Below are 16,636 nucleotides of genomic sequence, written 5' to 3'. Positions count from 1 at the left end.
TTTCAGAAATCAATCTATAATGTATGGAAACTATACATTTTTCAGGATTCTCTGATGAACTTAAAGCTCAAAAGAACCTCTGTTATTTGAAATAAACTTTTATTCAGAAAGGATGCAAAATTCTACAAAAAATATTCTAAGTTAATGTCATTATATGTCCTATTAATTAATTATGAGTATAGAGGTTTAAAAATATCACTCCCGATTTATTTCTGATCATTTTGTGAACTTATTCGAATGATTCATAAAAAAATTAAAGATAAAAAAGACTTGTAAGGAAAACTAGCTCACAAATCATTGCGGCATCTGCAGTTTCAAAAAAAAAAAAAAAAAAAAAAAAAAAAAATGAAAAAAAAAAAACCCCTAACAAATATATATTTACTACAGAAAGTAATGGTTTTTCACGAACGTTGGAAACCCATAACATTTAGAAACAGAACAACCCACACCTTATAAATGCCCAAACCAGGGAAATTTGTGTTCCCGATGAAGCCAAACCTGATTTCAGGATCCCTGACCTTTAAAATACATATACAAAAGCTTACAGCACATTACAGTACTGCATCATCTGTGTCAGCAAATGAAATTAAGGTCACGCTTTCGGCTAGAAAAGCTTCTCTGGGGTTCAACCCCGGTTTAACGTTCACGGGTCATTCTGTAAGCAATGAATGTAGTGATGTAAAGCTCTCCAGTGAACCAGAGATTGCTGCCGATATAGCAGGAGACCTCTAGAGTCAGTTTAACATTTACTCATCTGCAGGCACAAATCTGCTCTCCTCAGGACACCATGTGGCTGTTCATATGTGTCTGTGTAGTGAGTGAAAGCAGATCAGATAGATTACATCAAGCATTGCATAATGGCTGTGGCACCTGTGGTGTGCGTTGTTTTTGGAAATTGACACTGATTTTTGGCAGTTCCTTGTAACACTCAATTGGTTCCTCATACGTTTCTTTCACTGTGTAGCATTTTTTGAAATGCTTAATACTAGTCTGCTAACACACAGTTTAACTTTGTGTATAACTGACAGACATTCTAACTACAATCTACTATTATAAAAAATAACTCTCATTAGTAAATAACTGCTTTGAGAGCTAGTATAATTATGTTTATTGGGAAGGTTGTGACCTAAAGGGAAGGTAATTTGTTCTTTAAACAGCACCGTGGCATTTCCCTGTAATTGTCTGCCAGTCACCTAATGTTATTGTAAGTGCAGAAAAAAATTCCAATGATGGCGTCAGTTCCTTGGAGGGCAAAAAGGGTTATTAACCTGCAAAGACATATTTACATCCACCTGTGAAACAGTAAACATTTAAGCAGAACATGACAGTACAACTTCCTGTGTTCTTTGGTTTAACATGGAAATACATTTAAAACGGCATCCGGTTACAGTGACAATTTTTGACTATCGTGGTTACAAGAAAATTTATTGTTTGCACACATTAACCATTGCGGTTTAAAAAACAAGTGACTTTAAGCTGCTGAAATGCAAATCAGAGAGGTGCGCGCACAAGAAGACAGTGCTCAATGCTCATTTTTGCCACTTCATTGGCCTTGAAAGAAAATATTTTAAAGAAAACACGTGTAAAAGTATAGTGGATCTGGGCAGCTCTTAAAGTGACAGCAGTTTAATTGTAATTATTTCCTTATTCATATTTAATTGCTGACTGTTTACTTGTCTTCAGTTTTACTGTTTTAATTTTATTTAAATTTTGTAAAATAATATTTAGACTAGTATTCATTTTTTTGTGATACTGACAGTGGTGACAAAAATTATTACATTTCTATAGAATCCAAAAATGTAGATATTATAACTATATTCTGATACATATCATATCGTGCACTTATATTGTGATATAAAATATCGGTCATATCACCCACTGCTAATTTGTAGCAGTAGTTTAATTTTTTAAAATATAATTATTGTTTTATTTTTTTTATTTTTTTACTTTTTGATGGAAAAGACCACCAAATATGATGATTCCCTTGTGATAGTCTCTTTTCATAAAGTTTCAGCTTGATATTTTCATGCTGACAGACCAGTTTGGATTGTGTGTGTGAAAATTAACCATTAAAAAACTACTTTTTGTCTGCCAAATTAAATTATTAACTTTTAGTTGTCTTTGTACTACAGCCAAAATAAACTGAAACATTGTCTGGATAAGATTTACTTTCAAGTGCCCCCTAGTGACACTTTTTTAAACCCCTGGAACAGTGAATCTTTGTTGTAATACTTTGTGAGGGTTTATGTTACTGTTTTTAAGTTATTATTGCTAATTTTCATTTATTGCAAATTCCCCAAGTATAGTTACATACCTGCAGCATATCACAGCCTTGCAGGAAAGAGCCAAGTCCAGGAAATACTGGCGTGCCCCGTAAGTGAGGGCATACTTCAGTGTCTTTCCATCCATGATGAGAGCGAAGTCGTTCTCCTTGTGCAGAGCATCTCCCAGCATGCCGCAGTGATGGCTGAGTGTCTCCCTGGTACCCTGCACACAAACATGTAAGATATTGATAAACATTTCATACAAAATGACATCATTACAGTTGTGTAACTGACTAAATCATCTGGTATGTAAACATTTCTCTGAGGAACGTGCAACTCAAAAGATTGAATTCATTAGGATAGGGATTTGTAATGCAATAAATCATAAAACTGTTCACAGACGTCTGATGAGACACCACACATAATTTCCCCCTTTTCCTTCAATGCCAATGCAATCAGTGCCAAGAATAACATAGGATTTAACATGCAGAGCACCAGACACTTTTGCAAATGGGGTTTACGTCTGTTTATTGTCAATGCACAGGGCATCAAAGTGAGAACGTACATATGGCACGCTTCATTACGGAGAGCGCAAAGCCGAAGCTGGGTGTGATGGTTCGTTTGTTAGAACAAGGCCTTTCAATGGCCTTGACCAGGAAACACAACGGCATGGGAACTTACCCTGAGCACTAGCAAAGCTGCAGACCTCAGTCTTCTCCCTCTCTCATTGAGTTCATGCAATCGGAGTGAGCATACGTCTGGATTTATGGGTTATTTCAGAGGAATGTTCTGTCCCAGCTGTATGGGCTCAAATATTTCTGTGTGTTGATTAAACCTGCAAGATCTTAATCAACACTGACTGGGCCAGAGAAAAACTGGGATCTTTGACTTAACCTGACTGTTGTTTTAAACGGAGTTTAATGGTGAAAACTGTACTTTCAGCAGAAAATACACCTCGTAGTAAGAAGCTGTTATTGTAAGGATTTGGAACGTGTGGGAGGATGCTTCTGTGTTTGGATTAGGAATGCTGCTGTACTTCATAAAAATTTCCTATAAAATCACACACACCAGCTCACAGTTCTGCAAACTACTACTACAAAAAAAAAATCATAAGAAAGAAAGTCAGTGGTCTCCACTACATAACCTCTCAACACGTCTGAGAGATAATGTGAATCATCACAGAAATGCCTCTTTCCTTAAAGAAGCTGGTCTTCATACTGTATCTTTAAATCACTGAGCATTGTGAGTAAACAAACCGGTGCATGTATCTATCTGCAGCTCCTGTTCCACAGCTGTCCAACAGTTTTTGGCTTCACATTCCATCATTGTGAAGACCATGACACAAACAAGCACTTCTGTATCTGACGGGTGAAATAATGAGTAATAACTGCAAGTTTATGCAGAGCAGACAAGTATTCAAAATCTCTCAAAAATAGAGCCGAATGAGTTAGTGCCTTTTACATTTAGATTTCTCTTTTAGGGCAACTACTCTCATAGCGGAGACAATAATACTGAAGAGAATCTTTCTTAGTTTTTAACTGTAGACATTTTTTTTAAACCTAGCTATAAAAATAACATCACTTCTTACTTAATGACAGACATTTTAAAAATTTGCAAAAAATTGGACAAATACCAATAACATAACAAGTAATAAGAATTAAAAAGTGACGTTTTTTTTTTTAATATTAGTTGCATTCAATTGCATTATCGCTGTTTTAATAATTATATTAAAAATTAAGTTATTAGTATTATTATTGAAACAAAAAACAGCAATATTAATGAAACATGGAGACACTGTTGCTTTTGAATAAATACTAAATAAATACAGCTCATTTAAAACAATTAAATCTGTCAAAAACAAATTGCTACCACTTTTAAAATTGGTCCAATGCCAGTGATCTATACCAGTCGTAACACGACAGGACAAAATGAAAGATAAAATGACCAAAAAAAAAAAAAAAACAATAAGAAAAGACAAAAACAATAATAATAAAAAAAACTAACCCCCCAAAAAAAGAACAAATAAAAAGTTACATGGAACATTATAAGCATTATAGCTGTCTTACACCAAAAAGCTTCGATGGAGATCTATGCTGATGATCACCACTAAATCTTAGACTGAATGTGTGTGTGTGTGTGTTTGTGTTGAGGAGGAAGGGAGATGCCTAAGTGTAGTGAGATTTCACCTCGGGGACCAACCAACATTCTCCTGGCATAACAGACTGTGAAATCCAAGCTCAAAGGAAATATTTAGAGAGACAAGCCTCAGGTTTCAGAGAAAGAGAGAGAGGTGCAGCTGTAAGAGCTTCTCAAATATGTTGTGTCCATTCTGTAGGTGTCCCTGCGAGTATTGGGTGTATATAATACACAAGACTGCCACAGACAGTATAAGATCAGATGATAAGAGCGCTTATGAAGACTAATGAGAGGACAATGTTTCCATTTCCTCACAAGTCAGCACCATTTTCTAGTCTTCCACTTTGGAAGCTCGGCTTAAACACTCTCAGTCGTCCAAACAGGCCTCTGTGTTATGGTTGTGCGAGTAAACCGGACCGTGATGACTTAAGAGTGTTTGCTTTGCAAGTGGGCAGAAGGCATCAGTGGGATATACAGTACATCAGCGCTTCCACACATGGCCAAGATCCAGCAGATAACAGCTGATTTAGACGCTTTGGAAATCCTTTTACTGAGATGCCTGGACTCCAGCATGTGATATCGGACATTATAAACAAGAATCAGAAGGACATAAAGGTTACATGTGTCATGCAAAGAAGAAATGACAGATAGAAGACTGCTTGTGCATACATACACTCACAAATGTATATAAATATGCCTAGACGGACACCAACATACACACTACTGCCTGACAGAATAAACTGGCTATGAAAGAAAGAGAATACGGCTGTTGTTTCAAACAAGAAGCCCAATTGTTTGTCAATTGTTTTTATGCAACTTATATAGGAAAAAACAGTAACAGATCAAATAATGACAAATGGCAGAAACTGAGAATCGAGGAATCAGTTACGGCTTTGCATATTAGATTCAATTTGACTCACAAGCTTTGGATTCGATTCGATTTCTGATCTGTTTCGACTCAATTCAATATTGATACATATTAGGTACAATACATACAGTATCAAATTTTCTTATCAAAAACGTATGCCGTCAAATATAAATGAGAGTCAGTTGGTCCTACATTACTATATTGTAGGTTAAAATTAACTGATTTGTATACAAATGCTTAAATTACACTCAAAGTTTTTATAATAATAAAGTTACAATTGCACAGCCTAATTAAATTTCTACTCCAATCCACTTTTTTTAAATATAAATGTTTAAATGGTGGCAGTCATAACAAGAATAAAACAAATATTGAAGAACAGTAAAATATTATAATGAATATGTTATATGGTGCATGCATCTAGCAAAATGCTCATCTCTGGAGTTCATTTCTCTAGCTGACTAACAAAGTTTCTGGTCACCGAATATGTTTTTTTTCTGGAGTAAATGTGACATTACTTCACATTGTTTACAAGTGGTTATACTGACATCTCTGCACGGTTGAAATACTAAGCAATTACATGAGCCAGGATATGATTTCGGTAAGTTGTAAACTTTCTTTTAACATACCATCAAATTTTTATTCATATTTATTTCATGCTGAAATGGGTATTAAAGTGGAAAAGATTAGTTCATGTGCACTTGCCGCTTCTCTTGGATTGCGATCTGTCTCTCCACATGAAACAGTGGCAAAACAGCATTTACTGTTTGAATACTGTCATAAAATGGTAAGAATCTGAAATTTGAGACTTCAAAAGTAACAAAGCGTAAAGCTTACTGTGATTTATTGGATGGGTGGTGTGCTAAAATGTTGTGTTCATTAAGTGAAAACAGGCTAGACTAACTGATTCTTGGGAATTAAGAATCAATATTGTTTGGTAAAAATTAGAATCGATAAAAATACTAATCTTTCAAATGATCATAGCATAAATTACATCCAAAATCAGTGTAAGATTATCACTTACAACAACAAAATGGCTTTTCGAAAAAAAGAAAATGTTAAAAAAAAAACTAGATGAAACAAGTAGTAATCTTAAAAAACAAAACCTTGTCAAGATAATTGACAAGATCTTGAGAAAACAACTTATGCTCGGATAAGAAAACATTTATTAAAAAGTATATATATATTTTTTTATTTTATTTTTTATTTTTTTTATAATTTTTAAAAAAAAAATTATATTTTTTTATATTTATTTATATTTTTAAGTGAATTTAAGTAAGCAATAGAAAGTAAGCAATATCAACAATTAAAATGCTGTCAGCATAAACGCACTTGTAGAGGAAATATGATCAAGAAATCAAATTACAAACTGTATTTGTTCCTATAAACTCACTAACATTATAAAATAGACCTCCAGGGGAGGAAAAACATAAATGCTACAAAGTCTAGAAAACGGTCCCTTTACATTAAATTTCATTAAAAGACAGTGAGCTCTGTGCCCAATTGTTTGGCCCAATTTCTTTCTTCTGTACTCTTCCACAATCTCTCCATTCTCTCGGCTTATCTGCACACTATTGCTTTTTTCATCTGTGAGCAGCAGAAGGCACTGCAGTCGGCCGCATATTTAATTTGATTACTGAGTTACTGTTCTTTGACCCGTCCCACAGTGCCTTGCATTTTCCTCCACTGAGATAATGAAACCCCCTCAGACGTCCGGTGAAGACCTCAACCCCTCTCTCCGGACCGGATGAGTGGGCTCCTTCATCCATCTTGTATTCCTTAATACGCTGAATGTTTTAAACAAAAAAACAAGAGAAGGACCGAGGGGAAGGGAGGTGCACTGTTCCAGTGTTTTCTCCTGCAATGTGAGAGCACTGCAAATCCCACCACTGCAGGACCTCCGAGCGCTCCGAGAATTCCTCCTTGTTTTCTTTTCTCGTGTTGTATAAGCATGTGCATATGCATGGGAGACAAGGCGCTGACATTTCAAATGGCGGCCGTCTGCTTCATGGAACGCTCCTCTTTTTCTTTGGCTCCATCTATCATGCTAAACGGCTGTTTGAAAGACTGAGAGCCGTCCGTCATCGCCCAAACCCCACCCCCCTCGCAACGGGACGTGCTCCACCCGATAGAGGGTTCCGTTGCATGTGCACAAGCTCCACAAAATGGTTTCTAGAGCCCTTAACTTCCACAGACAACAGCCAAGACCCTCCCTGCAGGGCCAAGTGACCTGCAGGCTGTGTGTGTGAGTGTTTCAAATGGTTTCCTTCTTTGAAAGCGGATGGCTTTCGGTTTCATCGTCAACAGAATAGATTCTCCCATCAGGGAGTTATTGGCCTGTACCTTGTGCATGTGTGTGTGTGTATATGAAAGAGGGTCCTAAAGCTCTGTTCTAAGTCCACGACCCCTTCCCGTCTTTTAACGGCTCCATGCGGTGCAACCACATCCTCTCTTTCCTATAAGCTCCATCTGATCAACATATACAGTAGGATCCCAAGGTCTGAGACCACATTTCAAAATACATGATTTAAACCTGGAAATAAGCGATGTTTCAGAAAGTTTAACAAAGATTCTTCACTATTTCTAGGCCACTTATCAAAAAAACTAAAACAAATATCATGTAACTTCTTTTGTACAGATGGTCTGATGTTCGTGCTCCCATTGAAGATCAAGATACCTTTTAGATCATCTCAATTCATGCTGGAACATTAAAGGAAAAGGGGGACAAATCCAGTACTAAAAAATATACATTTTAATATTTTACTTCCTTTTGTTTTTGCTTATGTATACACGCACACACACACACACACACACACACACACACGCACACACTATCTTTCAAAAAACTGTGGTTTGTAGGATTTGTTTACTAAGACTGCATTTATTTAATTGAAAATATTATGAAATATTATTACAATTTAAACTTTTTAAAATTAATATACATGTATTCTTTTAATAGCAATGGAACTTGATGAAATTTCCAGCAACTTTTTTTTAATTTTTAATTGTAGATACAATGTTTATTAACAGCATTTTTGCCTGATGTGTTATCGTTCTCATAAATTTTTTTCAGATGTTGTCGAGGATTGATGATGATCACCTAATGTTTGTCATTTTCTATATAATCATATCAATATCAATCAATATTCATTCGTGTTGCTTAATATTGTTGTGGAAACTGTGCTAACTTTTTTTCAGCATTCTTTACTGTCATACGTGATCAATTTAATCAGTTCTTACAGAAAAAAAAGAATAATTTTCTTAAAAAAAAAAAAAAACTAACTTTTGAACAGTAGTGTAACATAAAACTATAGATATTGATTAATAATAATAATAAAATAGTTTAATGATAAAAAACACAAAATAGAAACCAGTGAAAATAGTGACTTTTGGGCCCCACTGTATCATTTTATTCCTTTTGTTCAGAGAAATATGAGACAGAAACCGGAGGGGAATGGTTTGGATGAAAACTCAAAACAAAATCTATAACTGTTCTGAAAGAGAGTCACATTGGGAATTATGTCACATGCTTTCATGTACCGGGGGGCTGAAGCGATCCGTCAGCTGTCGTGTCTTTTCATCTCTTCTCTGAGCTTATATTACAAATGGTAACATGTAATTGTTTTTTCAAATAAACATACACCTCCGTCTCAGTACTCACATCCAGGGTGTCCTCGTTTATCACCAGCAGGCCCATGTTCTTCGTGAGCAGTTTGCAGGAGTGTCCTTCAGGAAAAAAGAGAAAACTCATTACTTATACCTCTCACTACTAAGCATGGTATGTTTGTGTGGAAAAAAACGCCTTTCTTGGCATTGGAACAAATGACGAATGGTTTGCCGCAACTTAGTATTTTAGCAATAGATCAACATTACAAAGATATGCGACGTGTAACCACAGCAACGGATGAAAGAAATGATTAATTGAGGAGTGAAAAGCACATTTTGTTATTAAAGTTTACAGCTGACCTGAGTTTAAAAACTCCCACGCCGCATTGGTTTTAATATGCCTTTGCACTATTCGTATGAGATCACAACTTGATTAAAAAAAAAAAAAGCACGACATCCCATCATCCATCAGGATGTGTCTAAACAACATAAAGGGAGGAACAAGTCCATTAGGTGTTTAATAGGTTACGTCACCTCAGTATTTGAGGAGTGATGTCCATGGGTAACAGTTTGTGTGTGTGCTGGAAAGAATCAATGGGACATTAGTTTGAAATAAAAGTTACTGTAAAGGACAAAAATTGCCCAAAAGCAGTGGTTATATTAAATTACAATAATCATGTATCAGAGAGACCTGCTATATTTATCCTGGCAACAATATGTCAAACATCAATCATTTTTGGTGCTTTTATGAACTTGCATTATAACTGTAAAACATACATTATACCTGTTACCTATGAAATCAACAGTATTTTTAATTTTCTGGATTTCACTTTTTCCCATTTTAATTTTTCTAGACTCCATTTGAATGGTTATATTATTATTATTTTTTAAATATATATAAAGACATGTCCAATTAATTAAAATAATGAAATTCTCACAATTTAATAGAAATCTTTTTTTTTTCTTTCAGCTTAATATTTACAGTCATTAGTCCATATTGTGTTTTGATTCAACTCTACTGACTTACTTTTGATTTATTAATCCAAAAATTGCCAAATTCCATGACATTTCATGTTATACAAAAAAATCAGTTTTTATGCCTGGATTTACATCACAGATCGTAGAAATTATAGCTCCCTATATATATGTATTCTCTATAGAACCAACAACAATATTTAGTATAAAAGGATAATTTACACTATTTAATATATAGCTTATGGCTTATGGTTATGGCCAATAGCGACACTGTACAATTTTGCAAAAAAAAAAAATAAAATTTACAAAACAGGTTTCCTAAACCCTTAGGTCCCAAATTCAAGCACTTGACTGAGCTAGTAGTAGGACCAATCGGGAACTTATGAATAGTAGACTTGTAGCTAACTTTACACACTTTAACAGAAAAAAACAAGATGACACACTTCACCCTTTAGGAGATGTGACTGTGCCATTACAAAACTGTAACCAAATTCAACAAGAGCATGAATGAGTATGTATTTGGATGCTGGTGTCCTGTCCTGTCATTCCTGTTCAAAGTGTTTCTGTTGATTTCAAACTTGCATATGCACCAAAATTTCCTGTCTGCATGGAAAACAGATTTGGTTTCCTGACAGCGACTCAAACCTTGACCTATTTCAGCAGCTTCATTCTGACCACTGGCAGTAAAGTCACCTCATCCCTCTTCAACACTGCTAAACTAAAACACCTTTGGTAGAAACTATAGATTTACATTGAGACACCTGCATGACACAGCATAATTCTGTATGAATCTGGAAAGGAGGCACTGAGGTTACACTCAGCGGTTGCATTGGCTCCGTGCTACTGCAGGGTGGGTTTTCATTCGGTCTGCTGGCAGTGGCTGTGGGTTAGAAGAGGGCATGTTGAGTTGTTTGTGTTGGCCACATGCTGTTTGTTTGGGCTTTAATCTCTGAGGCTTTACAGTGGCACCCAGTGGCCAGGAGCAACAGCTCAGCAGTAGCAGCACAGTGTGGATAGCTCGCCTGTCCTCGCTCCAACTCTCTGCTTAATGGTCTGATACATTAATAAGGCCATCAGAGGGCTAGTGTGGATAGAAGAACTGGAGCGGTTTCATGTACTATGTGCAAGAGGTGGCCAAACAGCTCTAAGTGCCCGCTAACCCAAGATTAAACTGCTCACGACTTCACGGTCCTGGGGTTCACTTGACTTCTGATAGTTTTTCATGTTTTTGTAGAGTACCAGTGTGGGAAATGGAGAATTCTTATTTTATTTAAGCATGCCGTCGTTTAAATGTATGCATTCAGTGCTAAAAAAAAAAATAACTTAATTAGTTTCCCTTATGTTAGTGTTATAAAATAAATGGTATAGTGAAGAACCGTCTAGCTCAGGAGTTTTCAAACTGGAATACAAGCCTTTGATTAAAAAAAAGAAAAGTTTTTTTTTGTTTTTACATTTACATTTCACAAATGTAAAACTTTACTTTACTTCAACTTAAGAAATACATAGAGTACATAAATACAAGTGCTGTCTAATCCAGAGGTCCTAAAGAAATACAGTATAGTAATAATAAATATATTATTAAATTGATTTTTTTAAGGCTGGTAAATTGCATACATTAAATGAAACTAAATTTAATGATTATTTTATTTTCAATTTGTGTGTTTTTTTTTTTTACTTCTTTGTTAATTCTAAGATACATATCACCTTAATAAAAGGTTAATGCTTCCCAGATATTTAAACGGTTTTATTAACTACAATCATAATGTTAAAGTCAATTATTAAATTTTTTTGTCTACATACTATATTGTATACATCACATTTTAATATTTTAATATTTAAGAAATGTAATTTCTCTAATTAAATACTTATTTTTTCCTTGTACTGTCTTTATATTTTAGTTAATATCATATTACCTCAGACACCTTTTAACCATACTGGCAAAGCATTCTGGGAACCTACACTAGCTGGAAGACTCTTGTCTCTTGTCATCCTCCAACTCTCCAAATGATGAATTACAAAAAGCAAAAAATACAAAGTAAACACAGACATCTTTATTTTAGAGTGCATGCCAGCCAAGTGGAGGTCCAGTAAAAATCCCTTCCTCTCCGAGCGTGTGCGTTTTCAAGCCGCGGCACAGCTGGCCGGTGGGCACAATGGGCTGATTCAGGATCAGTGTTGGTAGGTGGCCACAGACTGTGCTCTGTTAGGATCTGTTTTTCTGACCGTAGCATTTAACATGAGGCCTGTTCAAAAGCCACATTGGTGGCCGTGTAGCTGTTAGACTAATACGAGACGCCACATCACAGGGAAATAGGAGGGGAGCCGCGGTCTGTTTTGAGAGCTGCTGGTGGATGCAGGGACAGATTAGAGTCGAGCAGCTCGAGGACACGTGCGTTACATCAGCTTTCAGATGAGGAAAGAAACCGAACACCTTATACCTGTGTGACAGCCGGTCAGGAAGAGCTGTGTTTGTTTGAGTGAAAGAGCGAGAGAGGTCTGAGGAAGGATTGTGTATATTTTTGATCATTTAAATTAGCCAGAGAAATTCTTACTGGTTAATGTCAATATATCAGGAAAAAAACCTGATGCATCTCATCTGGGAGAACTAAATAGAACTAAAACTAGAAAAATTAAAGAAAAAAAAGTAAACTACATGACAGTAGCATGGCATATAGTGGCATAACACATTGCTCACGTTATATACATCACTTTGTTGATCATTTCCTGTCTGGTCCCGACTGTTAATCCAAGTGTATGTTCATACAAACAGACTTTATAGGTTTAGCTCTCACCTATGTTGATGGCGGTCTCCTGTTTGTCTCCAGTCAGGATCCAGATCTTAATGTCGGCTTTCATGAGGGTCTCGATGGTTTCAGGGACTTTGTCTTGTAGTTTGTCTTCAATCGCTGTGGCCCCCAGCAACTGCAAGTTCTGCAAAAAAAAAAAAATATTAATAATAAAAATCAATCCATTAGAAAGCACTGATAAATGAGGACAGTCTTTTCCCAAGTGATTCCTGTTTGTAAGCAGGTTAAAGAAAGATATCATCTAAAATCAGCTATCGACATTATTAATAATTAAACCCAGATGCAGTGATCAGGATCTCGTATCTCCGTTGGGGTTTATTTGGGGATAATGACCAGCTGATTTTACAGTATTCCTTTCTTTACAGCTGCTTTTCACAATCAAACACATGAGCATGAAATTGTTCGTTTATATTTCAAACAGTGAGTTGAGAAAGGCTGTGAAGTGATACATGAAACTAAACAACAGCGGAAAATAAGCTTGCTGAGCTGCATTAGTAATTCTTGCTGGTGTTTTCCTAATTTGAGAAAAATCATCTCATTCTTGGATTACAAAGACTCAGTTATGTGTGTATGAGCAAGAGAGAGGAGACAGAAAGAGAAAGAGAGAGCGTGTGGACTGTTAATGTGTTTTTCTCAGGAAGCCCCTGGCCCTTTGACCAGCCATGATCCTATTTGGAGCGGACAGGATTTTGACAGGACCCCGCAGAGGAAAGTCAGCTGCACCAAAGAGAGAGAGAAAGAAAAAAAGAGCGAGTGAGAGCAACTGGCCTCCTGTAAGCTGATCAGTAATGTGGTGAGCAGGGGCTCGGATCTCATACAACCTTTAATTAATATGCTCTCATTTTTTTCTTTTTTCTTTTAAAGGACACAAATTTGTCTCTTTTTGGTAGCTGAAAACATGAATCAGAATAACTGATTCATTAATGATTTAAGGGGAAGGTAAGTGCAGAACATAACCAATAAACTCTACTAATTCTGTGAGCTTAGTTACACTCAAAAACAAAATGATTGTTAGTTTGAGACTCTCCAACAACTTTCAAATTATTTTATAATAGATGTGTATTCAAGGTACATACACTAAAAAGTTTGGGGTCTGTAAGTTTGGGGTCTTTTTTTATTATTATTATTTTATTCTTTTTATTCAGCAAGGATGGGTTAAATTGAAAAAAGTTAAAGTTAAAACCTTTACAATGTTATGCAAAATGCAGAATATTTTTGTTTTGAATTAATGCGGTTTATTTGAATTGTCTTTTCATCAAAGATTCCTGGAAAAATTTATCACGGTTTCTACAAAAATAAAAAAAAACAGTTTTCAACACTAACATTAATAAAACATGTTTCTTGAGCAGCAAATTAGCATAATATAATTATTTTTGAAAGATCATGTGCAGAACAGGAATAGTTTAAAAAATATATGAAATAAAAATAAATATTAAACAATGGTTTTCTATTTTAATATATAAAGTTATTAATATTGTAATAATATTTCACAATAGTATTGTTTTTTTCTGTATTCTGATCAAATAAATGCAAACTTAGTGATCATAAGAAGCTTACTTAAAAACATTAAACCTAATCTTCCAAAATACTTTTTTTTTTTTTTTTGCAGGGAATATGTAATTCTATCATCTATTAATAAGGAGATTTCCTTTGAACATTTCATGTGCCCCATAAGGCAATGTTTTTAGTTTTTGATCCCCCCCCCCCCAATGTTTTACCTATTACCTTAATAATAATAAAAAATACAATTCTGATAGAATTACTTCATTCACATAAATCATTTCTGAAAATGTTCAGACCAGAAATAAGATATTTCAGAAATGTAACTTCTATTCCTGCATTAAATGATAAGAGCTTGCTGGAACGTCAGGTGCCCCCTGCTGATCGACTGTTGTAATTACAGCCCTCAAACGAGCAGCTTTTATGTGAAATGATTGATTAGATCCATTTTCTCAGAAAGGTTGGCAGGGCTGCTTCAGCCAGTGATTAACGATGGTGGTCGGTCATGTTTGACGAACACTTCCAGAGCCCAGCTTTCCACAGGTCCACCACTGTGCTTTCTTTGCGGTTGAGCCTAATCGTTTATACTTTTTTGGATGCCATGTGCGCAGAGAAAACCCAGCCCTCATTGATCAAAACGAAGCCATGGAGCTGTTCTGGGACTCGCCAAACTAAACTTCCTACAGGAGAAGAGCAACTGCTGTGTAACCTGCAGACTGTCCTCAAAATCCAGAGTGCTCTCAGAATCCGTTCGTTTGTGAAATATGGCTGTGTTGACATTTCCTCACACCGTCCCTCTTATGAAGACAAATTACCTTATGAAATTTGAGGATGAGAAGTCCAACTTAACATAACATGGACTTTGTTACTGATTTTAATAACTATTATAAAGGACTATTGATGGTAACACCATGATAGCTTTTGTTTTTGTAAAAACAGATATGTATATCTCTGTACAGCAATATAATAAACAAGATGATGATGTATTGCCTTTGCTTATTTTTGATGCAGCAAAACCTGTTCTGGAAGGTTCTGTGATCTTTGGACGTAGACCACCTCATCTGTGAACACTGGAAAAGCTATTAGGATACCTCACCTTTTCAATTAGTTCGTAGCTTTCTTCCATCTTGAGTGCCCTGTTTTGGAGAGACGTGGAAGCACGATGATGAACCTCCAGCCACTGCTGATAGGATGACTCTGAGATGTCCACCACAGCGAAACACAATGTGCGGAGTCCTGCAAAAATGAATACACAAGCTTCTCTTAGATATGCTAATTCTCAACATGTTCCCTTCCTCAAAAAAATCCCTTTCTTCTAATCCTCCTCAAGAAGAAAGCCATCATCTGTTTTTAGACTGATGCTAATAAAGCTGAGTGGATGATCTCTGACTCAACATGAATTATTCATGAAGGATGTTTAAAAGACAAAGCAACTGATTGCTGGAGGGTCCTGTTAGGCTGATATATCTCAGTTCTTCCACCAGGGGGCGTCATCTTCACAAGAGAGCGAAGGACTGCAGTATGTCAGTCCATTCAAGCACACACATTTCACATCAGGCTCTCCTAATACTCAGTTCTCATTCTCACTATGAGAGGATCTGGCAACCATCATCAACACCTACCATCATTTGAACAGAAGAGTGACAGCAGATACTTAGCAGGTGTGTATGTGTGTGTCTCTTACCCTCTGTAGCAAACTGTTCCAGGTGTTTTAGGGTGATGTCCTTGTATTTGGAGCTGTCTGCTAATCGCTCATAGATCACTGTGTCCTGGAAGACAAAAAACATGGGGCGTAATGTTGCTACTCTGAATTTTGTGTGATCCATGAAGTCAGCACGGCGTCATGACAAATGTCTGATGAACTTTCTTTCCTTCATGAAAACATTTACAGTAACATGTTAATATTTCATTACGTTTTAATGCATTACACAACAGCTGGGATGTGATGCGAGAGGAAAAACATCTCTTTCCCATCATTCTCTGTCCGAGCACTGAAGAGCGCTTCCAGCTTATTACATGCAATAACATTTATTACAGTATATGCAGATACACACACACTCACAGATTACTGTACGACATGGCCAAAATGACTAATCATTATAGAAATTGATGTAATAATTACTTCATTATTATCTATCTATCTATCTATCTATCTATCTATCTATCTATCTATCTATCTATCTATCTATCTATCTATCTATCTATCTATCTATCTATCTATCTAAGGCAGTGTGCTGTGTGTTTATCTGGCTTTTCACTTGTTCACAAAAGAGAACACTCTAGAGTAGTGAAGCTTTAGTTGCAAGCGTCTGAAGGCTCAGTTTCCATCGCAACAGACAGATACTCACAGCTCCTTTGCAATAAAGGCGGATCTTTCCTGATGGAGTGCGCATGATGACTGACATCCTCTTCCTGGTGCTGTTGGGTGGGGGAAGGGAGAACACAGAACACCATCATCATCATCACTATGATAATTACTGACA

General features: G+C 36.0%; 1 protein-coding gene across 5 annotated transcripts in view; it reads right to left on the bottom strand.

Annotated features, from left to right (window-relative positions):
• The window catches only part of LOC132109663 (phospholipid-transporting ATPase IA-like), a 143,981-nt gene that overhangs the window by 39,762 nt on the left and 87,583 nt on the right, over positions 1-16,636 (bottom strand). For all 5 annotated transcript variants that reach the window (XM_059515926.1, XM_059515925.1, XM_059515927.1 and 2 more), the window contains 6 exons: positions 16,502-16,571; positions 15,838-15,922; positions 15,250-15,389; positions 12,639-12,777; positions 8,927-8,991; positions 2,315-2,487 (listed from right to left, as the gene is read on the bottom strand). In XM_059515926.1, coding sequence (XP_059371909.1) covers positions 2,315-2,487; positions 8,927-8,991; positions 12,639-12,777; positions 15,250-15,389; positions 15,838-15,922; positions 16,502-16,571 — 672 coding nt within the window. The remainder of the gene's footprint in view (positions 1-2,314; positions 2,488-8,926; positions 8,992-12,638; positions 12,778-15,249; positions 15,390-15,837; positions 15,923-16,501; positions 16,572-16,636) is intronic.

Source organism: Carassius carassius, chromosome 29 (assembly GCF_963082965.1).
Source record: "Carassius carassius chromosome 29, fCarCar2.1, whole genome shotgun sequence".
In the NCBI taxonomy this organism is placed as follows: domain Eukaryota; kingdom Metazoa; phylum Chordata; class Actinopteri; order Cypriniformes; family Cyprinidae; genus Carassius; species Carassius carassius.
The sequence above is the reverse complement of the archived record's forward strand: the minus strand, read 5'-3'. Positions and strand labels throughout refer to the sequence as shown.